The sequence below is a fragment of the Salvelinus fontinalis genome, chromosome 22 (assembly GCF_029448725.1).
Source record: "Salvelinus fontinalis isolate EN_2023a chromosome 22, ASM2944872v1, whole genome shotgun sequence".
Lineage (NCBI taxonomy): Eukaryota > Metazoa > Chordata > Actinopteri > Salmoniformes > Salmonidae > Salvelinus > Salvelinus fontinalis.
In genome coordinates this window covers 41,458,731-41,486,701 of record NC_074686.1, presented here as the reverse complement: position 1 = coordinate 41,486,701, position 27,971 = coordinate 41,458,731, and the positions used below count along the sequence as shown (strand labels likewise).

The 27,971-nt window shown below is 45.9% G+C and overlaps 1 protein-coding gene across 1 annotated transcript in view; it reads left to right on the top strand.

Annotated features, from left to right (window-relative positions):
* The window catches only part of LOC129820314 (CUB and sushi domain-containing protein 2-like), a 625,656-nt gene that overhangs the window by 89,030 nt on the left and 508,655 nt on the right, over positions 1–27,971 (top strand). Inside the window, exon 2 of the mRNA XM_055877382.1 lies at positions 23,239–23,455. Within this exon, the coding sequence (XP_055733357.1) occupies positions 23,239–23,455 (217 nt within the window). The remainder of the gene's footprint in view (positions 1–23,238; positions 23,456–27,971) is intronic.

Genomic DNA, 27,971 nt, shown 5'->3' with positions numbered 1-27,971 from the left:
CCTATATAACTAAACTATATATATGGTAACATCCTATATAACTAAACTATATATATGGTAACATCCTATGTAACTAAACTATATGTATGGTAACATCCTATATAACTAAACTATATATATGGTAACATCCTATATAACTAAACTATATATATGGTAACATCCTATATAACTAAACTATATGTATGGTAACATCCTATATAACTAAACTATATATATGGTAACATCCTATATAACTAAACTATATATATAGTTGCATCCTATATAACTTTATATATATGGTAACATCCTATATAACTCATTTTTATACAGTGGGGAGAACAAGTATTTGAAACACTGCCGATTTTGCAGGTTTTCCTACTTACAGAGGTCTGTAATTTTTTATCATAGGTACACTTCAACTGTGAGAGACGGAATCTATAACAAAAATCCAGAAAATCACATTGTATGATTTTTAAGTAATTTAATTTGCATTTTATTGCATGACATAAGTATTTGATAGATCAGAAAAGCAGAACTTAATATTTGGTACAGAAACCTTTGTTTGCAATTTAAACTCAGTTTTTCACAATTCCTGACATTTAATCCTAGTTCCTATTTTAGGTCAGTTAGGATCACCACTTTATTTTAAGAATGTGAAATGTCAGAATAATAGCAGAGAGAATGATTTCTTTCGGCTTTTATTGCTTTCATCACATTCCCAGGGGGTCAGACGTTTACATACACTCAATTATTATTTGGTAGCATTGTCTTTAAATTGTTTAACTTGGGTAAAACGTTTCGGGTAGCCTTCCACAAGCTTCCCACAATACATTGAGTGAATTTTGGCCATTCCCCCTGACAGAGCTGGTGTAACTGAGTCAGGTAAGTAGGCCTCCTTGCTCACACACGCTTTTTCAGTTCTGCCCAAAACGTTTTTAGAGGTTGAGGTCAGGGCTTTGTGATGGCTACTTCAATACCTTGACTTTGTTGTCCTTAAGCCATTTTGCCACAACACTGGAAGTATGCTTGGGGTCATTGTCCATTTGGAAGACCCATTTGCGACCAAGCTTTAACTTCCTGACTGATGTCTTGAAATGTTTCTTGAATATATCCACCTATTTTTCCTCCCTCATGATGCCATCTATTTTGTGAAGTGCACCAGTCCCTCCTGCAGCAAAGCACCCCCACAACATGATGCTGCCACCCACTTTTTCCTCCAAACATAACGATGGTCATTATGGCCAAACAGTTCTATTTTTGTTTCATCAGATCAGAGGACATTTCTCCAAAAAGTACGATCTTTGTCCCCATGTGCAGTTGCAAACCGTAGTCTGACTTTTGTATGTGTAACGATAATCCTCCTCCTCTTCATCCGAAAAGGAGGAGTATTGAGGGAACCAAGGCGCAGCGAAGTTTGAACACATAATGATTTATTAAATAAACAAAATAGACAAAGACGAAAACGAACTATACTGGATATAACTAACAAAATAACAAAACGATGTAGACAGACCTGAACAAACGAACTTACATATACACGAAGCACGCTGACACAGGAACAGACTACATAAACCGAAACGAAACGAACAACCGAAACAATCCCGTATGGTGTAAGACATAACACAGACACAGGAGACAATCACCCACAAACAAACAGTGAGAATGCCCTACCTAAATATGACTCTTGATTAGAGGAAAATGCAAACCACCTGCCTCTAATCAAGAGCCATACCAGGCAAACCGAAACCAACATAGAAACAGATAACATAGACTGCCCACCCAAAACACATGCCCTGACCATAAACACATAAAAACTAACATAAATAGGTCAGGACTGTTACAGTACCCTCCCCCCCCAAGGTGCGAACGCCGGGCGCACCAGCACAAAGTCCAGGGGAGGGTCCGGGTGGGCAGTTGACCACGGTGGTGGCTCAGGCTCCGGGCGCGGTTCCCACCCCACCATAATCCATCCTAACTTCCTCCCACAAAGAATGTCCACCCTCTTTTTTCCCCCACACAATTCTCTTAATAATATATTTAATAAGGATAACACCGGGACAGAGAGATAAATCAAGATAGAGGGATAGATAAGACTATAGAGATAGATGAAGATAGAGAGGGAGATTAGGATAGAGGGGCAACTCCGGACTGAAAGGCAGCTCCGGACAGAGAGACAGCTCTGGACTGATGGGCAGTTCTGGGTATCCAGCCTTTTCAGGCTGAAGGGCAGCTCATGGCTGACTGACGACTCTCGATGCTCATGGCTGGCTGACGGCTCTCGACGCTCATGGCAGGCTGACGGCTCTCGACGCTCATGGCAGGCTGACGGCTCTCGACGCTCATGGCAGGCTGACGGCTCTCGACGCTCATGGCAGGCTGACGGCTCTCGACGCTCATGGCGCTCTGACGGCTCTGGCTGCTCATGGCGCTCTGACGGCTCTGGCTGCTCATGGCTCTCTGACGGCTCTGGCTGCTCATGGCTCACTGACGGCTCTGGCTGCTCATGGCTCTTTGACGGCTCTGGCTGCTCATGGCTCTCTGACGGCTCTGGCTGCTCATGGCTCTCTGACGGCTCTGGCTGCTCATGGCTCGCTGGCGGCTCTGGCAGATCCTGTCTGGTTGGCGGCTCTGGCAGATCCTGTCTGGTTGGCGGCTCTGGCAGATCCTGTCTGGTTGGCGGCTCTGGCAGATCCTGTCTGGCTGACGGCTCTAGCGGCTCCTGTCTGGCTGATGGCTCTAGCGGCTCCTGTCTGGCTGACGGCTCTGTAGGCTCATGGCAGACGGGCGGCTTTGCAGGCTCATGGCAGACGGGCGGCTTTGCAGGCTCCTGGCAGACGGATGGCTCAGATGGCGCTGGGGAGACGGATGGCTCAGATGGCGCTGGGGAGACGGATGGCTCAGATGGCGCTGGAGAGACGGATGGCTCAGATGGCGCTGGGGAGACGGATGGCTCAGATGGTGCTGGGGAGACGGATGGCTCTGGCCGGATACGGCGCACTGTAGACCTGGTGCGTGGTGCCGGAACTGGAGGCACCGGGCTAATGATAAGCACCCTCCTACTAGTGCGTGGAGCAGGGACAGGGCACACTGAACTCTCAAAGCGTACTCTATACCTGGTGCGTGGTACCGGCACTGGTGGCACCTGGCTGAGGGCACGCACCTCAGGACTAGTACGGGGAGAAGTGACAGTGTGTACAGGACTTAGGAGACGCACAGGTGGCTTAGTGCGTGGGGCCGGAACTGGAGGCACTGAACTGGATACACGCACTATAGGGAGAGTGCGTGGAGGAGGAACAGGGCTCTGGAAATGCACTGGTAGCCTAGTGCGTAATGTAGGCACTGTAGGTACTAGGCTGGGGCGGGGAGGTGGCGCCGGAAATACCGGACCGTGCAGGCGTACTGGCTCTCTTGAGCATTGAGCCTGCCCAACCTTACCTGGTTGAATGCTCCCGGTCGCCCTGCCAGTGCGGCGAGGTGGAATAGCCCGCACTGGGCTATGCAGGCGAACCGGGGAAACCATGCGTAAGGCAGGTGCCATGTATGCCGGCCCGAGGAGACGCACTGGAGACCAGACGCGTTGAGCCGGCCTCATGACACCTGGCTCAATGCCCAATCTAGCCCTACCAGTGCGGGGAGGTGGAATAACCCGCACCGGGCTATGCACACGTACAGGAGACACCGTGCGCTCTACTGCGTAACACGGTGTCTGCCCGTACTCCCGCTCTCCACGGTTAGCCTGGGAAGTGGGCGCAGGTCTCCTACCTGCCCTTAGCCCACTACCCTTTAGCCCCCCCCCAAGAAATTTTTGGGAGTTACTCACGGGCTTTTCGGGCTTCCGTGCAAGACGAGTCCCCTCATAATTCCGGTTCCTCTCTCCGGTAGCCTCCGCTCTCCTCAGTGCCTCCAGCTGTTCCCATGGGAGGCGATCTCTACCCGCTAGGATCTCCTCCCATGTGTAGACACCCTTTCCATCCAGAACATCGTCCCATGTCCATTGCTCCTTCTTTTCCTGTCCCTTTCTCCTTTGACTCCGCTGCTTGGCTCTGGGTTGGTGGGTGATTCTGTTAAGGCGTTCCTCCTCCTCTCCATTTTCGGAAAAGGAGGAGTATTGAGGGAACCAAGGCGCAGCGAAGTTTGAACACATAATGATTTATTAAATAAACAAAATAGACAAAGACGAAAACAAACTATACTGGATATAACTAACAAAATAACAAAACGATGTAGACAGACCTGAACAAACGAACTTACATATACACGAAGCACGCTGACACAGGAACAGACTACATAAACCGAAACGAAACGAACAACCGAAACAATCCCGTATGGTGTAAGACATAACACAGACACAGGAGACATAAACCCACAAACAAACAGTGAGAATGCCCTACCTAAATATGACTCTTGATTAGAGGAAAATGCAAACCACCTGCCTCTAATCAAGAGCCATACCAGGCAAACCGAAACCAACATAGAAACAGATAACATAGACTGCCCACCCAAAACACATGCCCTGACCATAAACACATAAAAACTAACATAAATAGGTCAGGACTGTTACAGTATGGCGGTTTTGGAGCAGTGGCTTCTTCCTTGCTGAGCGGCCTTTCAAGTTATGTCGATATAGGACTCGTTTTACTGTGGATATGGATAATTTTGTACCTGTTTCCTCCAGCATCTTCACAAGGTCCTTTGCTGTTGTTCAGGGATTGATTTGCACTTTTCGCACCAAAGTACGTTCATCTCTAGGAGACAGAACGCGTCTCCTTCCTGAGCGGTATGACGGCTGCGTGGTCCCATGGTGTTTATACTTGCTTACTATTGTTTGTACAGATGAACGTGGTACATTCAGGCTTTTGGAAATTGCTCCCAAGGATGAACCAGACTTGTCGAGTTCTACAAAAAAAAATCTGAGTTCTTGGCTGATTTCTTTTGATTTTCACTTGATGTCAAGCAAAGAGGCACTGCGTTTGAAGGTAGATCTTGAAATACATCCACAGGTACACCTCCAAATAATTCAAATTATGTCAATTAGAATATCAGATGCTTCTCAAGCTATGACATCATTTTCTGGAATTTTTCAAGCTGTTTAAAACCACAGTCAACTTAGTGTATGTAATCTACTGACCCACTGGAATTGTGATACAGTGAATTATAAGTGAAATAATCTGTCTGTAAACAATTGTTGGCAAAATGACTTGTGTCATGCACAAAGTAGATGTCCTAACCGACTTGCCACAACTATACTTTGTTAATTAACAAGACATTTGTTGAGTAGATGGAAAACAAGTTTTAATGACTCCAACCTAAGTGCATGCAAACTTCCGACTTCAGATGTAACGTATGCTTCCAGTTTACACTCTAAAACACCTAAATCCCCTGAACGCAGCTCACTCTCCAGATCCCAATCACCTGAATTCTAATCACCTTTTCACACACCTGTATGTCATTATCACACACTATTTAGTTCAGTTCTTTGCACCCCATCACTGTGAGGTATTGTTTGTTTTGTGACACACGTCGTTCAGAGCGCTGGGTTTCCCGTGAGTTACTCCTCCCGTGTGTGATAGTGTTTGCCTGCCTCTCTAATGGCGCCTTTTGCCGATTCCCTGCCTGTACTTTAGCCTATTGGATTTCCTGTTATCTACCTATTGCCTGATCTCCCAGACTACGTTACTAGCCTTTTCCCTGCCTGTACTGTTGTCATTTTGAACTCCCTGTGTATGACCTGATGCCTGTCCCTTGACCCAGCTACCTGCCTCCTCCTGTGTGTGACCTTCTGTCTGCCCCTGGACCCAGCTACCTGCCTCCTCCTGTGTGTGTCCTTCTGCCTGTCCCTTGACCCAGCTACCTGCCTCCTCCTGTGTGTGTCCTTCTGCCTGTCCCTTGACCCAGCTACCTGCCTTCTCCTGTGTGTGTCCTTCTGCCTGTCCCTTGACCCAGCTACCTGCCTCCTCCTGTGTGTGTCCTTCTGCCTGCCCCTGGACCCAGCTACCTGCCTCCTCCTGTGTGTGTCCTTCTGCCTGTCCCTTGACCCAGCTACCTGCCTCCTGCGGTCCTCTCAATAAACACCTACTGCGCCCTAGCTTAACTTCATATGGCTGCAAAACAGCCAGTGAAGTGCAGGGCGCCAAATTAAAAAAACAGAAATCTCATAATTTAAATTCCTCAAACATACATGTATTTTATACCATTTTAAAGGTAATCTTGTTGTTAATCCCACCAAAGTGTCAGATTTCAAATATGCGTTTCAGCGAAAGCACCACAAACGATTATGTAAGGTCACACTAAACCATAATTAGCACAGCTATTTTTTCCAGCGAAAGATAGCAGTCACAAAAAGCAGAAATATAGCTAAAATGAATAACTAACCTTTGATGATCTTCATCAGATGACACTCATAGGACATCATGTTACACAATACCTGCATATTTTGTTTGATAAAGTTCATATTTAAAAAAAAATCTGAGTTTACATTTGGCGCGTTACATTCACTAGCTCCAAAAACATCATGTGATAGTGTATAGCCACATCGTTTCAACAGAAATACTCATCATAAATGTAGATGATAATACAAGTTATACACATGGAATTATAGATATGCCTCTCCTTAATACAACCGCTGTGTCAGATTTTATAAATTAAATGAATTTAATCTTTAAAATCTGGAAAAAGCAAACCATGCAATAATCTGAGACGGAGCTCAGAACAAGAGTCAAATTAGCCGCCATGTTGGAGTCAACAGAAACCAGAAATTACATGATAAATATTCCCTTACCTTTGATGATCTTCATCACAATGCACTCCCAGGAATCCCAGGTCCACAATAAATGCTTGATTTGTTTGATAATGTCCGTTATTTATGTCCAATTAGCTTCTTTGGTTAGAGCGTTTGGTAAACAATTCCAAAGTCACAAAGCGCATTCACTAAAACGTGACGAAATGTCCAAAAGTTCCGTAACAGTCAGTAGAAACATGTCAAACGATGTATTGAATCAATCTTTAGAATGTTGTTAACATACATCTTTAATAACGTTCCAACCTGAGAATTAAATCGACTTCAGTTGAGCAATGGAACGGAGCTGCCGTGAACGCGCGTGGTCAAAGAGTGGTCACCTCATGGCAGTGATTTCTGTCTCCTTCGGCCCTCCCAGAGTCATCAGACAAAGTTCATCTAGTGGAAGCCATAGGAAGTGAAAACTCATCCATATCTAGCTTTAATTTCAATGGGAGCTTGGTTTAAAATCTATCAGCCTCAGAAAAAATCCAAACAGGAAGTGGAACTTCTCAGGTTTCTGCCTGCGATATGAGTTCTGTTTTACCCACAGACATAATTCGAACATTTTTAGAAACGTCAGAGTGTTTTCTATCCAATACTAATAATAATATGCATATATTAGCGACTATGACTGAGGAGCAGGCCGTTTACTCTGGGCACCTTTCATCCAAGCTACTCAATACTGCCCCCTGCAGCCATAAGAAGTTAAAACCAATTCTGTCTCCCCTCGTGTTCATTACAGATAGGTTTAGGGTACTACATGATACATGTTTGAGCCGGCTGTTTGAGTAGGCTAAACTAGCTAGCTGCATTAGCAGGTTAAATTAGCTAAGTAAGCTAAGTAAGTGAACGTGAAAAAATGCTAAATATAGCTCTCTCTTTCCCTGCTGTTTCTTAATTTTTAAGAAATACATTTGTTCAAAGCTGTTCAACTATTGTCTCTCTCTCTTACTCACCACATTTTATCCACTGCAGTGCTAGCTAGCTGTAGCCTATGCTTTCAGTACTAGATTCATTCTCCGATCCTTTGATTGGGTGGACAACATGTCAGTTCATGCTGCAAGAGCTCTGATAGGTTGGAGGATGTTCTCCGGCAGTTGTCATAATTACTGTGTAAGTCTATAAAAGGAGGGTGAGAACCATGAGCCTCCTAGGTTTTGTATTGAAGTCAATGTACCCAGAGGAGGACGGAAGCTAGCTGTCCTCCAGCTACACCGTGGTTGAGATGAATAGTTTCCGAAAATCTACCAAGTCTCAATACTGGGAATAATTCATGTTCATCCTGAGAGTCCGGGGAAATAACGCAAAAATTGTAAGTGCTCCTTTAAAATGTTTTAAAACCAAGATATGGTCACTATGCCAGGATTCTCCCAAAATAAGATCGTCGCTGTGCCACATCTTGGCTGCGTCACTATGTAAAGATTCCATAGCAGATATTTAGTAACGTTAGAGTATCTTTGATCGCCGATTACATTGTTGTGAATTGCGAAAGAGGCCGTTCATAAATCCAGCGCATTTCAGAAGCAGACTATGTCAACACAGAGCACGCTCAGGACGCAAAGAGCCCACTCAGAGTGCAGCCCAAGTTGGCCATAGCAAGTCGAATCAAACTTTGTAACCGGGCAGTCAAACAACATTCAAATAATCAAAGTTGCTAAGCTAGATAACCTCGAAAGAATTACAGAATGTTACAGAATTACAGAATGTCTCCTTCTCCGAGGCGTTGTTCTCAACGTTTAAATCAATCCTGCTGTTTTCTAGAAATCGGCCTTTTTTTTCCGGGTTCAGGCTCATTTAAGTTCTGTGTTGTCAGATCAAGCCTGGGCTTCAGCCCACCGGTCGGTCCGGATCGACATTTCAGTTCTAATGAGAAGTCTAAACTGCATTCGGGTCTCGTGTGAGGTCCGGCAGTGTCAGTTATGCATTGAATTTATGACCTTGTGTAAAGTAAATATGCTAGGCTGAAGGCTTCCATGACAACCTGGTTGGATAATATGCTGTTTTAGTCTTTGACAATCTGCTGCTGCTGTGAAACTGCATTAGTGCAACATTGTGGAAAATGGTGTAATTTCCTGCTTCATGTCATTTAACTTCTTACGGAAATGTGAAGAGTGGTCCCGGGATCCCAGTTACCCCTGTGTGTGTGTGTGTGTGTGTGTGTGTGTGTGTGTGTGTGTGTGTGTGTGTGTGTGTGTGTGTGTGTGTGTGTGTGTGTGTGTGTGTGTGTGTTCAACCGTACCACACAAGTCAAGACATTACCAACGGTTAGTGGTATCCGGAATCCTTGGGAATTCCCTACCCTAAACCCTAAACTTTCCCCTACCCTTACCTAACACTAACCTTTACCCTTACCTAACCCTAACCTTAACCTTTACCCTTACCTAACTCTTACCCTAACCTTTACCCTTACCCTTAACCTTAACCTTAACCTTAACCCTTACCTAACCGTAACCTTTACCCTTACGTAGCCCTACCCTTTACCCTTACCTAACGCTAACCTTTACCCTTACCTAACCCTAACCTTAACCTTTACCCTTACCTAACTCTCACCCTAACCTTAACCTTAACCTTAACCTTTAACCTTACCTAACCCTAACCTTTACCCTAACCTAAACCCTAACCTTTACCCTTACCTAACCCTAACCTTAACCTTTACCCTTACCCTACAGTAGCCTACAGCAGCCTACAGTAGCCTACAGTAGCCTATAGTAGCCTACAGCAGCCTATAGTAGCCTACAGCAGCCTATAGTGGCCTACAGCAGCCTATAGTGGTCTACAGCAGCCTACAGTAGCCTACAGCAGATTACAGTGGCCTACAGCAGCCTACAGCAGCCTACAGTAGCCTACAGCAGATTACAGTGGCCTACAGCAGCCTACAGCAGCCTACAGTAGCCTACAGTGGCCTACAGCAGCCTACAGCAGCCTACAGTAGCCTACAGCAGATTATAGTGGCCTACAGCAGCCTACAGTAGCCTACAGCAGCCTACAGTAGCCTACAGCAGCCTACAGCAGCCTACAGTAGCCTACAGTAGCCTACAGCAGATTATAGTGGCCTACAGCAGCCTACAGTAGCCTACAGCAGCCTACAGCAGCCTACAGTAGCCTACAGCAGATTACAGTGGCCTACAGCAGCCTACAGTGGCCTACAGCAGATTACAGTGGCCTACAGCAGCCTACAGTGGCCTACAGCAGATTACAGCAGCCTACAGCATCCTACAGTAGCCTACAGCAGATTACAGTGGCCTACAGCAGCCTACAGTGGCCTACAGCAGCCTACAGCAGCCTCCAGTGGCCTACAGTAGCCTACAGCAGCCTACAGCAGCCTACAGTAGCCTACAGCAGATTACAGTGGCCTACAGCAGCCTACAGTAGCCTACAGCAGCCTACAGTAGCCTACAGTGGCCTACAGCAGCCTACAGTAGCCTACAGTAGCCTACAGCAGATTACAGTGGCCTACAGCAGCCTACAGTGGCCTACAGCAGCCTACAGTAGCCTACAGTAGCCTACAGCAGATTACAGTGGCCTACAGCAGCCTACAGCAGCCTACAGTAGCCTACAGCAGCCTACAGCAGCCTACAGTGGCCTACAGCAGCCTACAGTGCCATATAATCAAATCCTGTCCGTGTCTTTAGATTCTAATTGGTGAATCTGCTGCCTCCCTTGCTGTGTTTAGATAGTTGGTTGACCATAACATTGTCCTCACCCCTCCACCTTTACCCTTACCTAACCCTAACCTTAACCTTTACCCTTACCCGTACCTAACCCTAACCTTTACCCTTTCCTAACTCTAACCCTAACCTTTACCCTTACCTAACCCTAACCTTAACCTTTACCCTTACCCGTACCTAACCCTAACCTTTACCCTTTCCTAACTCTAACCCTAACCTTTACCCTTACCTAACCCTAACCTTAACCTTAACCTTTACCCTTACCCTTACCTAACCCTAACCTTTACCCTTACCTAACCCTAACCCTAACCTTAACCTTAACCTTTACCCTTACCTAACCCTAACCCTAACCTTAACCTTAACCTTAACCTTTACCCTTACCCTTACCTAACCCTAACCTTTACCCTTACCTAACCCTAACCTTAACCTTTACCCTTACCCTTACCTAACACTAACCTTTACCCTTACCCTTACCTAACGCTAACCTTAACCCTTACTTAACCTTAACCTTTACCCTTACCTAACCCTAAACCTAACCTTAACCTTAACCTTTACCCTTACCCTTACCTAACCCTAACCTTTACCCTTACCTAACCCTAACATTAACCTTTACCCTTACCCTTACCTAACACTAACCTTTACCCTTACCCTTACCTAACGCTAACCTTAACCCTTACCTAACCTTAACCTTAACCTTAACCTTTACCCTTACCTAACCCTAACCTTAACCTTTACCCTTACCTAACCTTAACCTTAACCTTAACCTTAACCTTAACCTTAACCTTTACCCTTACCTAACCTTAACCTTTACCCTTTTTTCCCCATTTCAACTTCAAGAAGAAGTCAGATGACCTCTTACTATGTGTATTGTAGCTGTCTACAGTTGATCCTGGGAGAGTAGAGGCATAGGGCAGAGTTGTGTTTTGACAAGGTAGGGGTGGTATACAGACTTCTTCTGTCCAGTCAGTTGTGTTTTGACAAGGTAGGGGTGGTAGACAGACTTCCTCTGTCCAGTCAGTTGTGTTGTGGCAAGGTAGGGGTGGTATACAGACTTCCTCTGTCCAGTCAGTTGTGTTGTGGCAAGGTAGGGGTGGTATACAGACTTCCTCTGTCCAGTCAGTTGTGTTTTGACAAGGTAGGGGTGGTATACAGACTTCCTCTGCCCAGTCAGTTGTGTTGTTACAAGGTAGGGGTGGTATGCAGACTTCCTCTGTCCAGTGTCTGTCTTCTTACACCCATATTCATATTTTATCTTTATTGGCCAGTCTGAGATTTGGCTTTTTCTTTGCAACTCTGCCTAGAAGGCCAGCATCCTGAAGTCGCCTCTTCACTGTTGACGTTGAGACTGATGTTTTGCGGGTACTATTTAATAAAGCTGCCAGTGGAGGACTTGTCAGGCGTCTGTTTCTCAAACTAGACACTCTAATGTACTTATCGTCTTGCTCAGTTGTGCACCGGGGCCTCCCACTCCTCTTTCTATTCTGGTTAGGGCCAGTTTGCTCTGTTCTGTGAAGGTAGTAGTACACAGCGTTGTACGAGAACTTCAGTTTTTTGGCAATTTCTCGCATCTTTGTTTCCGGCCATTTTGAGCCTGTAATCGAACCCACAAATGCTGATGCTCCAGATACTCAACTAGTCTAAAGAAGGCCAGTTGGTTTGCTTCTTTAATATTCAGCACAACAGTTTTCAGCTGTGCTAACATAATTGCAAAAGGGTTTTCTAATGATCAATTAGCCTTTTAAAATGACAAACTTGGATTAGCTAATACAACGTGCCATTGGAACACAGGAGTGATGGTTGCTGATAATTGGCCTCTGTACTCCTATGTAGATATTCCATAATAAAAATCAGCCGTTTCCAGCTACAATAGTCATTTACAACAGTAACAATGTCTACACTGTATTTCTGATCAATTTGATGTTATTTTAATGGACAAAAAATGTGCTTTTCCTTCAGAAACAGGGACGTTTCTATGTGACCCCAAACTTTTGAACGGTCGTATACATGAGAGGCTTTTCAATGCACTTTATGTATTTCCCATCTTAGTCGTTTTGTTAGAGGCTCTGTGACCTTTTGAAATGATTCCACACAAACACATTTGGAATGGAGTTGGCTTCACTTTAGCAGAACAAACATGAATTGAAGTATTACGGGTTTGAAGTGTGCACTCATTAGGGTCTATATGCAGGGGTAAAGTATGCACTTCAAGTAAAAGAAAGGCTAAAAGTGTGTGTTATTTCTGTCAGACTGAATCTCCCTGAGGAGTCAACAAAACTGGCAGGATGAATACACTCCCTCTGCATCGCTTTCAATCCTCCAAAAAAGCAGGTGACAACCATGCCCTGTCTTTCACCCCTTCTCTCCTCCCCTCCCCCCTCCCCGCCGCTCCCCTCTTCTCCAATCCCCACCTCTCCTAACTCCTCTGCAGCCCACTACTCTCCTCTCCACCCCTCTCCACTCCACCCCTCTCCACGCCTCTCCTCTCCACCCCTCTCCACGCCTCTCCTCTCCTCTCCACCCCTCTCCACTCCTCTCCTCTCCACCCATCTCCACCACTCTCCTCTCCAACCCTCTCCACTCCACCCCTCTCCTCTCCACGCCTCTCCTCTCCTCTCCTCTCCACCCCTCTCCACTCCTCTCCTCTCCACCCCTCTCCACTCCTCTCCTCTCCACCCCTATCCTCTCCTCTCCACCCTCTTCACCCCTCTTCACCCCTCTCCACCCCTCTCCTCTCCACCCCTCTCCTCTCCTCTCCACCCCTCTCCTCTCCACCCCTATCCTCTCCTCTCCACCCTCTTCACCCCTCTTCACCCCTCTCCACCCCTCTCCTCTCCACCCCTCTCCTCTCCTCTCCACCCCTCTCCTCTCCACCCTCTCCACTCCACTCCTCTCCTCTCCACCCCTCTCCACTCCTCTCCTCTCCACCCCTCTCCTCTCCACCCCTCTCCTCTCCACCCTCTTCACCCCTCTCCACCCGTCTCCACCCCTCTCCACCCCTCTCCTCTCCTCTCCACCCTCTTCACCCCTCTCCTCTCCACCCCTCTCCTCTCCTCTCCAACCTACTCTCCTCTCCACCCCTCCCTAGTCTACTCTCCTCTCCACCCCTCCCTAGTCTCCTCTCCTCTCCACCCCTCCCTCCCCTTCTCTTCTCCTCCCCTCTCCTACCCTCTCTGCTGTGTGATGTAGGTGAGAGGGTTTTCTTTAATGTGGCTGTGTGATTTTTGTTAGAGGCTCTGTGACTTTTTGAAATGATTCCACACAAACACATTTGGAATGGAGTTGGCTTCACTTTAGCAGAACAAACCTGAATTGAAGTATTACGGGTTTGAAGTGTGCACTCATTAGGGTCTATATGCAGGGGTAAAGTATGCACTTCAAGTAAAAGAAAGACTAAAAGTGTGTGTTATTTCTGTCAGACTGAATCTCCCTGAGGAGTCAACAAAACTGGCAGGATGAATACACTCCCTCTGCATCGCTTTCAATCCTCCAAAAAAGCAGGTGACAACCATGCCATGTCTTTCACCCATTCTCCCCTCTCATCCCCACCCCTCCTGTCCTCTCCTCCCCTCCCCTCCCCTCCCCTCCCCTCCCCTCCCCTCCGTTCCTCCCCTGGAGAAATGTAACCAGTCTCAAATTCATAGACAGAGCTATAGATAAACGGACTGACCATCCATGATATCAGATGTATAATTTTAACCATGTTTTAAGGCTATACAGTGTTTGTTTACATTTGCTTTTGTTTCCAAACATGGGAGTTAAACAAGTTTCTATTCGGGTTCAGGATTTAAGGCCTTAAACATTTGAACGAATTAGTCATTTAACAGTATGGAGGTAGCAACTTCGGATTCTAGCTTTAAGCAAAATAGTGAATACGGGGAGCAGGATGTCACTGTCCCTCAGATTCTACCCCGACTTATTTCCTTGTCTTCTTTCCTCTGTTGATTCGTCACCATGGCGACCATTGACTGGCATTTCCAGGCTGCGTGGGAATTGACTACTTCTCTGTGCAAATACAATTTGACATTAACCTTGGTGTGCATCTGAAGAGATAGAGAGATGGAGATAGAGATAGATATATAGAGATAGAGACAGAGATAGAGACAGGGAGAGAGACATAGATGGAGATAGAGACAGGGAGAGAGAAAGAGATAGAGATAGAGACAGGGAGAGAGAAAGAGATGGAGATAGTGATAGAGAAAGATTGAGAAATAGAGATAGATATATAGATAAATAGATAGATAAAGTGGGGGAGAGATAGAGACAGAGATAGAGACAGGGAGAGAGATAGAGACATAGAGAGAGATGGAGATAGAGAGAGATATAGAGAAAGATTGAGAAATAGAGATAGAGATACAGATAAATAGAGAGATAAAGTGGGGGAGAGATACAGAGATAGAGAGATAGAGACACGGAGAAAGATAGAGATAGAGATATAGAGACAGGGATATAGACAGAGATAGAGGGAGAGACAGAGATAGAGAGAGAGTCAGAGATAGAGAGAGAGAATAAAGTGGGGGAGAGATAGAGATAGAGACAGGGAGAGAGACAGAGATAGAGAGAGAGACAGAGATAGAGAGAGAGTCAGAGATAGAGAGAGAGAATAAAGTGGGGGAGAGATAGAGATGGAGACAGGGAGAGAGACAGTTGAAGTCAGACATTTACATACACCTTTCTTACACATCCACTTAGCCAAAAACATTTAAACTCAGGTTTTTACAATTCCTGACATTTAATCCTCTTACAAATTCCCTGTCTTAGGTCAGGTAGGATCACCACTTTATTTTTAAGAATGTGAATTGTCAGAATAATAGTCGATGTGATTTATTTCAGCTGTTATTTATTTCATCGTGTTCCCAGTGGGTCAGAAGTTTAACTTTGCTTGGGGACATTGTCCATTTGGAAGAACCATATGCAACCAAGCTTTAATAAAATCCTGCCATAACGATGGTCATTATGGCCAAACAGTTCTATTTTTGTTTCATCAGACCAGAGGACATTTCTCCAAAAAAGTTCGATATTTGTCCCCATGTGCAGTTGCAAAACGTAGTCTGGCTTTTTTTATGGCGGGTTTGGAGTTTCAGGTTATGTCGATATAGGACTCATGACAATAAATGTGCCCAAAAACACGGAACAATTAAGTACTTCGCGTAACCATATCCACAACATAAGAATACACGAAACACAAACAATCCAAGACATGGTGGGGAACAGAGTAGTAAATACATATGGATTTTTTACAATACTTCGTTGGTTTCTACATGAGTAAGTTATTTCATTGTTTTAATGTCTTCACTATTAATCTACAATTTAGAAAGTAAATAAAACCCTTGAATGTGTCAGTTTGTCCATACTTTCGACTGGTACTGTATATGCCATTTTGCAGGCACTTTTATCCAAAGCGACTTGCAGACGTCCAAGCATACGTTTTACGTTCGGGTGACCCCGGGATTTGAACCCACAATTCTGGCGTGGCAACATGCTCTACCAACTGAGGCATATGAGACCACATTTCATATTGACGGCAATATTTTACTCGTGGCCATAGACAAATATGCAACAGCGGAGGAAAATTAATGCAGCCTTGAGTGGGTGGGCTGTGTGTGCTGCCCGCCAGCGATGGTGAAGTGTTATTAAAATGACCTCATCTCCTTTTCACTTATTCTCTCTCCCTCTCCCTCTCCCTCCCTCTCTCTCTCTCTCTCTCTCTCTCTCTCTCTCTCTCTCTCTCTCTCTCTCTCTCTCTCTCTCTCTCTCTCTCTCTGTCTCTCTGTCTCTCTCTCTCTCTCTCTCTCTCTCTCTCTCTCTCTCTCTCCCTCTCTCTCTGTCTCTCTGTCTCTCACTCTCCCTCTCCCTCTCCCTCTCCCTCTCCCTCTCCCTCTCTCTCTCTCTCTCTCTCTCTCTCTCTCTCTCTCTCTCTCTCTCTCTCTCTCTCTCTCTCTATTGATGGTTAATGGAGAGAGAGTGGCAGTGAGGTTGTAAAAATAGACGTAGTGTGTCGATAGAAGAGTGGAGAAGTGGGAGGGCTAGCGATTAGCACTCCAATGTAGGGCTGGGCAACATATCAAATATGGATTAGCTCAGATGTATTCTTTAGTGTGATTTTCCACATGACTGTATCTCTAGAATCTAGTATAAAACTCTACATTATTATGAGTCTTCTTTGTCTTTATGAGCTGTGTTCTCCAAGCCCCTCCTCCATACACCAAGCCCCTCCCCTAGACACCAATCCCCTCCTCCAGACACCAAGCCCCTCCTCCAGACACCAAGCCCCTCCTCCAGACAACATCCCCTCCTCCAGACACCAAGCCCCTCCTCCATACACCAATCCCCCCCCCCCAGACACCAATCCCCTCCTCCAGACACCAAGCCCCTCCTACAGACACCAAGCCCCTCCCCCCCATACACCAATCCCCTCCCCTAGACACCAAGCCCCTCCTCCAGACACAAAGCCCCCCCTAGACACCAAGCCCCCCCCTAGACACCAATCCCCTCCTCCAGACACCAATCCCCCCCCAGCCACCAAGCCCCTCCTCCAGACACCAAGCCCCTCCTCCAGACACCAATCCCCCCCCCTAGACACCAATCCCCTCCTCCATACACCAAGCACCTCCTCCATACACCAAGCCCCTCCTCCAGACACCAAGCCCCCCCCAGACACCAAGCCCCCCCCAGACACCAATCCCCTCCTCCAGACACCTAGCCCCCCCCAGACACCAATCCCCTCCTCCATACACCAAGCACCTCCTCCATACACCAAGCCCCTCCTCCAGACACCAATCCCCTCCTCCAGACACCAAGCCCCTCCTCCAGACACCAATCCCCTCCTCCAGACACCAAGCCCCTCCTCCATACATCAAGCCCCTCCTCCATACACCAAGCCCCTCCTCCAGACACCAAGCCCTTCCCCACCCAGCCACCAATCCCCTCCCCTAGACACCAATCCCCTCCTCCAGACACCAAGCCCCTCCTCCAGACACCAATCCCCTCCTCCAGACACCAAGGCACCCCCCCCTAGACACCAATCCCCTCCTCCAGACACCACGCCCCTCCTGCAGACACCAAGCCCCCCCCCCCCCTAGACACCAAGCCCCCCCCTAGACACCAATCCCCTCCTCCAAACACCAAGCCCCCCCCTAGACACCAATCCCCTCCTCCAGACACCAAGCCCCTCCTGCAGACACCAAGCCCTTCCTCCAGACACCAATCCCCTCCTCCAGACACCAAGCCCCTCCTCCAGATACCAAGCCCCTCCTCCAGACACCAATCCCCTCCAGACACCAAGCCCCTCCTCCAGACACCAATCCCCTCCTCCAGACACCAAGCCCCTCCTCCAGACACCAATCCCCTCCTCTCACTGCCACTTTTAGTGAGTTTGGTACACATCCGGTGGATAGAGAGCTGTTTATTATGTTCAACATAGGAGGGCCAAGCACAGGAAGCAGCTCCTTCAGCAGTTTAGTAGGAATAGGATCCAGTATGCAGCTTGAAGGTTTAGAGGCCATGATTATTTTCATCATTGTGTCAAGAGATATAGTACTAAAACACTTAAGTGTCTCTCCCGATCCCAGGCCCTCGCAGAGCTGTGCAGATCCAGGACAGCTAAGCCCTGGAGGAATACGCAGATTCAAAGAGGAGTCCGTAATTTGCTTTCTAATGGTCATGATCTTTTCCTCAAAGAAGTTCATGAATTTATTACTGCTGAAGTGAAAGCCATCCTCTCTTGGGGAATGCTGCTTTTTAGTTAGCTTTGCAACAGTATCAAAAAGAAATTTTGGATTGTTCTTATTTTCCTCGATTAAGTTGGAAAAGTAGGATGATCGAGCAGCAGTGAGGGCTCTTCGGTACTGCACGGTACTGTCTTTCCAAGCTAGTCGGAAGACTTCCAGTTTTGTGTGGCGCCATTTCCGTTCCAATTTTCTGGAAGCTTGCTTCAAAGCTCGGGTATTTTCTGTATACCAGGGAGCTAGTTTCTTATGACAAATGTTTTTCGTTTTTAGGGGTGCAACTGCATCTAGGGTATTGCGCAAGGTTAAATTGAGTTCCTCAGTTAAGTGGTTAACTGATTTTTGTCCTCTGACGTCCTTGGGTAGGCAGAAGGAGTCTGGAAGGGCATCAAGGAATTTTTGTGTTGTCTGAGAATTTATAGCACGACTTTTGATGCTCCTTGGTTGGGGTCTGAGCAGATTATTTGTTGCGATTGCAAACGTAATAAAATGGTGGTCCGATAGTCCAGGATTATGTGGAAAAACATTAAGATCTGGGACAAAACTAGGTCCAGAGTATGACTGTGGCAGTGAGTAGGTCCAGAGACATGTTGGACAAAACCCACTGAGTCGATGATGGCTCCGAAAGACTTTTGGAGTGGGTCTGTGGACTTCTCCATGTGATTATTAAAATCACCAAAAATTAGAATATGATCTGCTATGACTACAAGGTCTGATAGGAATTCAGGAAACTCAGAGAGGAACGCTGTACATGGCCCAGGAGGCCTGTAAACAGTAGCTATAAAAAGTGATTGAGTAGGCTGCATAGATTTCATGACTAGAAGCTCAAAAGACGAAAACGCCATTTTTTTTTTTGTAAATTGAAATTTGCCATCGTAGATGTTAGCAACACCTCCGCCTTTGCGGGATGCACGGGGGATATGGTCACTAGTGTAACCAGGAGGTGAGGCCTCATTTAACACAGTAAATTCCTCAGGCTTAAGCCATGTTTCAGTCAGGCCAATCACATCAAGATTATGATCAGTGATTAGTTCATTGACTATGACTGCCTTTGAAGTGAGGGATCTAACATTAAGTAACCCTATTTTGAGATGTGAGGTATCACGATCTCTTTCAATAATGGCAGGAATGGAGGAGGTCTTTATCCTAATAAGATTGCTAAGGCGAACAGCGCCATGTTTAGTTTTGCCCAACCTAGGTCGAGGCACAGACACAGTCTCAATGGGTATGGCTGAGCTGACTACACTGACTGTGCTATTGGCAGACTCCACTAAGCTGGCAGGTTGGCTAACAGCCTGCTGCCTGGCCTGCACCCTATTTCATTGTGGGGCTAAAGGAGTTAGAGCCCTATCTATGTTGGTAGATAAGATGAGAGCACCCCTCCAGGTAGGATGGAGTCCGTCACTCCTTAGCAGGTCAGGCTTGGTCCTGTTTGTGGGTGAGTCCCAGAAAGAGGGCCAATTATCTACAAATTCTATCTTTTGGGAGGGGCAGAAAACAGTTTTCAACCAGCGATTGAGTGCTGAGACTCTGCTGTAGAGCTCGTCACTCCCCCTAACTGGGAGGGGGCCAGAGACAATTACTCGATGCCGACACATCTTTCTAGCTGATTTACACGCTGAAGCTATGTTGCACTTGGTGACCTCTGACTGTTTCATCCTAACATCGTTGGTGCCGACGTGGATAACAATATCTCTATACTCTCTACACTCGCCAGATTTAGCTTTAGCCAGCACCATCTTAAGATTAGCCTTAACGTCGGTAGCCCTGCCCCCTGGTAAACAGTGTATGATCGCTGGGTGATTCGTTTTAAGTCTAATACTGCGGGTAATGGAGTCGCCAATGACTAGGGTTTTCAATTTGTCAGAGCTAACGGTGGGAGCCTTCGGCGTCTCAGACCCCGTAACGGGAGGAGTAGAGACAAGAGAAGACTCAGACTCAGACTCCGACTCGCTACATAATGGGGAAAACCGGTTGAAAGTTTCTGTCGGCTGAATGAGCGACACCGGTTGAGCATTCCAACAGCATTTCCCTCCAGAAGCCATGAGAAAGTTGTCCGGCTGCGGGGACTGTGCGGGGGGATTTATACTAACGTTACTATCTGTACTTACTGGTGGCACAGACGCTATTTCTTCCTTTCCTACACTGAAATTACCCTTGCCTAACGATTGCGCCTGAAGCTGGGCTTGCAGCACAGCTATTTTCGCCGTAAGGCGATCGTTCTCCTGTATATTATGAGTACAGCGACTGCAATTAGAAGACATCATGTTAATGTTACTACTTAGCTTCGGCTGTTGAAGGTGTTGACGAACCATGTCCAGATAAAGCGTCCGGAGTGAAAAAGTTGAATGAGGGAAAAAAGTTGCGATGGAAAAACTAAAAATATAAACGGTAATTAAAAACAGAAACAAAACAAAAAACGTAAAGTTGTCAGCTAGCAAAGTAAAGTAAAGTTGGCAGCAAAACGCACAGCAACAAAACGCACAGCAACACGTCTGCAGATTCAACAGGAACAGGAAGACACCAAGCCCCTCCTCTAGACACCAATCCCCTCCTCCAGACACCAAGCTCCCCCCCCCCCCTAGACACCAATCCCCTCCTCCAGACACCAAGCCCCTCCCCCTCCCCCAGCCACCAAGCCCCTCCCCCTACCATTCACAACAACATAGACGAAAATACTCTACTGCGGTTATTCCCACTGTTCTTCAAAGAGAGGATGCCATAATGACAGAGATAACGTACTCCAAGCTACTGAAAACAGCCTTTTTTGACAAGATTAAATTACGACGGGAGCGTTTGATCCTTATTAAAGAGATGGAGTCCAGACAGGCTACTTTAGGAAAACGTTGGCCTAGAAAGAGATAATCAACTCACAAATGTACGCCCTCGTAAAAACACTTGTCAATCAAATCCACCGGCATATACCAGGCACGAGCAAATGTTTGTCCTTCCATTAAAACGTATATAGAAACCTAGGCCTTCCATAGGCCTTCTGAAAGTACGCCGTACGATAATGACTTGACAGGGAACGTATAAAAGGGGACAGCTGTGCTATAGTATGAAGATTAAATGAACAATACAATAGAAACAAATACCATCAACATTGTCCGTAGTCTATTCATCAGCTGATTATCGACGTGGAGAATATTGGAACGATTATTATTATTTGAATGGATGTAAAAAATATAGAAAATATGAAAAAACGATTTAAGTTTTTTAAAAGGACTTTGTTGATTTACTTTGTGAGATGAAGAAAAATGACATAAGTCCCGCTGGACTCTTTTCTATATTTAACATGTGTGAGAAGCCTGGTTTCTTCTATGAGGTTATCAACATTAAGAGGAGAAAATCAGACAACAGACAGTTTGTTGACGGAAGTCCCATAGTTTATAGAACATTATCAACTGGGAAGAGGACATATGTTTGATCGACTGATTCAGCAAAACAAACTCCCACTAAATATAAAGTTAAAACAATATATAGTTATATATATATTAATAAATAAAATAACTGTATTTTTTTTTTTAAATAGGCCTACATTCATTTATATTTATATATATATATAAATGAGTGTAGGCCTATTTAAACATGTATTTATTTATTATTATTTGACCCTGCTGGTCATCTATGAACGTTTGAATATCTTGGCCATGTTCTGTTATAATCTCCACCCGGCACAGGCAGAAGAGGACTGGCCACCCCTCAGAGCCTGGTTCCTCTCTAGGTTTCTTCCTAGGTTCTGGCCTTTCTAGGGAGTTTTTCCTAGCCACCGTGCTTCTACACCTGCATTGCTTGCTGTTTGGGGTTTTAGGCTGGGGGTTTCTGTATAGCACTTTGTGATATCAGCTGATGTAAGAAGGGCTATATAAATACATTTGATTTGATTTTATTTTATTTTCATGATGGTCTTTATACATAACCATCAATTAAACAGCTATTTATTTACTGTCACAGTGTGTTTATATGTGTCCAGGTGTGTGTGTGTGTGTGTGTGTGTGTGTGTGTGTGTGTGTGTGTGTGTGTGTGTGTGTGTGTGTGTGTGTGTGTGTGTGTGTGTGTGTGTGTGTGTGTGTGTGTGTGTGTGTGTGTGTGTGTGTGTGTGTGTGTGTGTTCGTGTGTGTGTGTGTTCGTGTGTGTGTGTGTTCGTGTGTGCAGTTCTTTATGTGTGTGTAAACCTGTGTTTATACGCTTACTTGTTTGTAATGCAACACAGCATACTATGGAAGCAGAGATTAAAGCCGTGACCGAGAAACCGTTCAGGGTGACAGGACTCTCTCGGGTTTCAGGAAGGTAGTAGTGATGCGCTGGGCCGTCTGTTTGTCAGCTTTTCAGAGCGATTACATTTCTCACACATCGCATAATGGGCCTTTGCACGCCTATGTAGATACTCCATTAAAAGTCTGCTGTTTCCAGCTACAATAGTCATTTACAATATTAGCAATGTCTACACTGTATTTCTGATCAATTTGATGTTATTTTAATGGACAAAAAGTGCTTTTCTTTCAAAAACAGGGACATTTCTAAGTGACCCCAAACGTTTGAACGGTAGTGTATATTGATTTGTTTAACACTTATTTGGTTACTACATGATTCACATGACATCGCCACATCCCTCAGTGATGCGCTGGGCCGTCTGTTTGTCAGCTTTTCAGAGCGATTACATTTCTCTAGCCGCATCCCTCAGCTTCTTACCAAAAGAGTGGCATGGTTTCGGTTTGTTGTCATTTCAACTGCAAATATCTCTTTAATGCTACTTACTATACGTTGCTCAGTCTACTTTGCTAACAACATTTTTCTCCTTCTCTCCATCCATCCCCCCTTTTCCCTCCCTCCTTTTTCCCTCTCCATCCATCCACCCCTTTTCCCTCCCTCCTTTTTCCCTCTCCATCCATCCCCCCTTTTCCCTCCCTCCTTTTTCCCTCTCCGTCCATCCACCCCTTTTCCCTCCCTCCTTTTTCCCTCTCCATCCATCCACCCCTTTTCCCTCCCTCCTTTTTCCCTCTCCATCCATCCCCCCTTTTCCCTCCCTCCTTTTACCCTCTCCATCCATCCACCCCTTTTCCCTCCCTCCCCCCCCCCCCCCCAACAGCTCAGAACTGCAGTTATACTCTCCAGAACCCCAACGGTACGATAGAGAGCCCTGGCTACCCATACGGCTACCCCAACTATGCCAACTGTACGTGGGTGATCCTGGCAGCGGAACACAACCGGATACAGCTGGTGTTCCAAGGTTTCGCTCTAGAGGAAGACTTCGACCTGCTGTCTGTCTACGACGGTCCGCCCAGCCCGGGGAATCTTAGGACCAGGTCAGAATGATGAACGTGGATGATTTGTGATAACATTGTGTTGGTCTTAATATGGACAGCGAGTTTTCCTTGGACAGGTGGAGATCATGTCTTCCTGATGCATTGAGGTGGCACTAGTTCCTGCAATGTGAGATGATTCAACATAATGATGATTCCACATATCTCCCAGTAAGGTCAGTGTTCAGAGTAGGACACTGGAGAATAAACTGGAGATTACACTGGCCCTTTGGATTAGAACTAATTAACATCAGTCTGCAGTGGGCAGCAGACACTAACATCAGTCTGTAGTGGGCAGTAGACACTAACATCAGTCTGCAGTGGGCAGTAGACACTAACATCAGTCTGTAGTGGGCAGTAGACACTAACATCAGTCTGTAGTGGGCAGTAGACACTAACATCAGTCTGTAGTGGGCAGTAGACACTAACATCAGTCTGTAGTGGGCAGTAGACACTAACATCAGTCTGCAGTGGGCAGTAGACACTAACATCAGTCTGTAGTGGGCAGTAGACACTAACATCAGTCTGTAGTGGGCAGTAGACACTAACATCAGTCTGTAGTGGGCAGTAGACACTAACATCAGTCTGCAGTGGGCAGTAGACACTAACATCAGTCTGTAGTGGGCAGTAGACACTAACATCAGTCTGTAGTGGGCAGTAGACACTAACATCAGTCTGTAGTGGGCAGTAGACACTAACATCAGTCTGCAGTGGGCAGTAGACACTAACATCAGTCTGTAGTGGGCAGTAGACACTAACATCAGTCTGTAGTGGACAGTAGACACTAACATCAGTCTGTAGTGGGCAGTAGACACTAACATCAGTCTGTAGTGGGCAGTAGACACTACATCAGTCTGTAGTGGGCAGTAGACACTAACATCAGTCTGCAGTGGGCAGTAGACACTAACATCAGTCTGTAGTGGGCAGTAGCACTAGCATCAGTCTGTAGTGGGCAGTAGACACTAACATCAGTCTGCAGTCTGTAGTGGGCAGTAGACACTAACATCAGTCTGTAGTGGGCAGTAGACACTAACATCAGTCTGCAGTCTGTAGTGGGCAGTAGACACTAACATCAGTCTGTAGTGGGCAGTAGACACTAACATCAGTCTGTAGTGGGCAGTAGACACTAACATCAGTCTGTAGTGGGCAGTAGACACTAACATCAGTCTGTAGTGGGCAGTAGACACTAACATCAGTCTGTAGTGGGCAGTAGACACTAACATCAGTCTGTAGTGGGCAGTAGACACTAACATCAGTCTGTAGTGGGCAGTAGACACTAACATCAGTCTGTAGTGGGCAGTACACACTAACATCAGTCTGTAGTGGGCAGTAGACACTAACATCAGTCTGTAGTGGGCAGTAGACACTAACATCAGTCTGTAGTGGGCAGTACACACTAACATCAGTCTGCAGTGGGCAGTAGACACTAACATCAGTCTTTAGTGGGCAGTAGACACTAACATCAGTCTGTAGTGGGCAGTAGACACTAACATCAGTCTGTAGTGGGCAGTAGCACTAACATCAGTCTGTAGTGGGCAGTAGACACTAACATCAGTCTGTAGTGGGCAGTAGACACTAACATTAGTCTGTAGTGGGCAGTAGACACTAACATCAGTCTGTAGTGGGCAGTAGACACTAACATCAGTCTTTAGTGGGCAGTAGACACTAACATCAGTCTTTAGTGGGCAGTAGACACTAACATCAGTCTGTAGTGGGCAGTTGACACTAACATCAGTCTTTAGTGGGCAGTAGACACTAACATCAGTCTGCAGTGGGCAGTAGACACTAACATCAGTCTGCAGTGGGCAGTAGACACTAACATCAGTCTGTAGTGGGCAGTAGACACTAACATCAGTCTGTAGTGGGCAGTAGACACTAACATCAGTCTGTAGTGGGCAGTAGACACTAACATCAGTCTGTAGTCTGTAGTGGGCAGTAGACACTAATATCAGTCTGTAGTGGGCAGTAGACACTAACATCAGTCTGTAGTGGGCAGTAGACACTAACATCAGTCTGTAGTGGGCAGTAGACACTAACATCAGTCTGTAGTGGGCAGTAGACACTAACATCAGTCTGTAGTGGGCAGTAGACACTAACATCAGTCTGCAGTGGGCAGTAGACACTAACATCAGTCTGTAGTGGGCAGTAGACACTAACATCAGTCTGTAGTGGGCAGTAGACACTAACATCAGTCTGTAGTGGGCAGTAGCACTAACATCAGTCTGCAGTGGGCAGTAGACACTAACATCAGTCTGTAGTGGGCAGTAGACACTAACATCAGTCTGCAGTGGGCAGTAGCATTAACATCAGTCTGCAGTCTGCAGTAGACACTAACATCAGTCTGTAGTGGGCAGTAGACACTAACATCAGTCTGTAGTGGGCAGTAGACACTAACATCAGTCTGTAGTGGGCAGTAGACACTAACATCAGTCTGTAGTGGGCAGTAGACACTAACATCAGTCTGTGGTGGGCAGTAGCACTAACATCAGTCTGTAGTGGGCAGTAGACACTAACATCAGTCTGTAGTGGGCAGTAGACACTAACATTAGTCTGTAGTGGGCAGTAGACACTAACATCAGTCTGTAGTGGGCAGTAGACACTAACATCAGTCTGCAGTGGGCAGTAGACACTAACATCAGTCTGTAGTGGGCAGTAGACACTAACATCAGTCTGTAGTGGGCAGTAGACACTAACATCAGTCTGCAGTGGGCAGTAGACACTAACATCAGTCTGTAGTGGGCAGTAGACACTAACATCAGTCTGTAGTGGGCAGTAGACACTAACATTAGTCTGTAGTGGGCAGTAGACACTAACATCAGTCTGTAGTGGGCAGTAGACACTAACATCAGTCTGCAGTGGGCAGTAGACACTAACATCAGTCTGTAGTGGGCAGTAGACACTAACATCAGTCTGTAGTGGGCAGTAGACACTAACATCAGTCTGCAGTGGGCAGTAGACACTAACATCAGTCTGCAGTGGGCAGTAGACACTAACATCAGTCTGCAGAGTATTGCCCCAGTCTGTAGTGGGCAGTAGACACTAGGTGCTATAGAGTATTGCCCCAGTCGGTAGTGGGCAGTAGACACTAGGTGCTATAGAGTATTGCCCCAGTCGTTAGTGGGCAGTAGACACTAGGTGCTATAGAGTATTGCCCCAGTCGGTAGTGGGCAGTAGACACTAGGTGCTATAGAGTATTGCCCCAGTCTGTAGTGGGCAGTAGACACTAGGTCAAAGTGAAGTGATACAACATTTTGGAAACAAAAGCGACAACAATAACAATAGTAGATAATGATAATATACCATGTATATATTATTGATGGGGAAACAAAATCGATACAGTTACATATCCATATTATTTTTAGGACAATATTATATACATTTTCAAAATGTTGGCTTTTTTAGGTAGCGTCACAAAGCAACAGTCGGCTGAACCTGCGCCAAAACTCTGGTCGTTTCCATCCTAGTTCTCCATCTTGTTTATGAATACTGAGCCAAAATGTTTTCAGCTCTTTTATTTCCCTCATCAAAACAAATGTTCTCATGCTCTCTCTGCAACAGACACACTTATACTACTGTTCAAACGCTTGGGGTAACTTCTTCTTGTTTTTTAAAGAAAATCACATTTTTTGTCCTTTTAAAATAACATCAAATTGATCATAAATACAGTGTAGACATTGTTAATGTTGTAAGTGACTATTGTAGCTGGAAATGGCAGATTTTTAATGGAATATCTACATAGGTGTAAAGAGGCCAATTATCAGCAACCACCAATCCTGTGTTCCAATGGCACATATGTTAGCTAATCCAAGTTTAGCATTTTAAAAGGCTAATTGATCATTAGAAAACCCTTTTGAAATTATGTTAGCACAGCTGAAAACTGTTGTGCTGATTATTAAAGAAGCAATAAAACTGTCCTTCTTTAGTTTAGTTGAGTATCTGGAGCGTCAGCATTTGTTGGTTCGATTACAGGCTCAAAATGGCCAGAAACAAATAACTTTCTTCTGAAACTCGTCAGTCTATTCTTGTTCTGAGAAATGAAGGCCATTCCATGTGAGAAATTGCCAAGAAACTGAAGATCTAAGCTCCCGTAGAGTGGTGTGTATCGTGTTGAACACTAATCTCCCGTAGAGTGGTGTGTATCGTGTTGAACACTCCAGCAGAGTGGTGTGTGTCATGTTGAACACTCCAGCAGAGTGGTGTGTGTCATGTTGAACACTCCCGTAGAGTGGTGTGTGTCATGTTGAACACTCCCGTAGAGTGGTGTGTGTCATGTTGAACACTCCAGTAGAGTGGTGTGTGTCATGTTGAACACTCCCGTAGAGTGGTGTGTGTCATGTTGAACACTCCTGTAGAGTGGTGTGTGTCATGTTGAACACTCCCGTAGAGTGGTGTGTGTCATGTTGAACACTCCCGTAGAGTTGTGTGTGTCATGTTGAACACTCCCGTGGAGTGGTGTGTGTCATGTTGAACACTCCCATAGAGTGGTGTGTGTCATGTTGAACACTCCCATAGAGTGGTG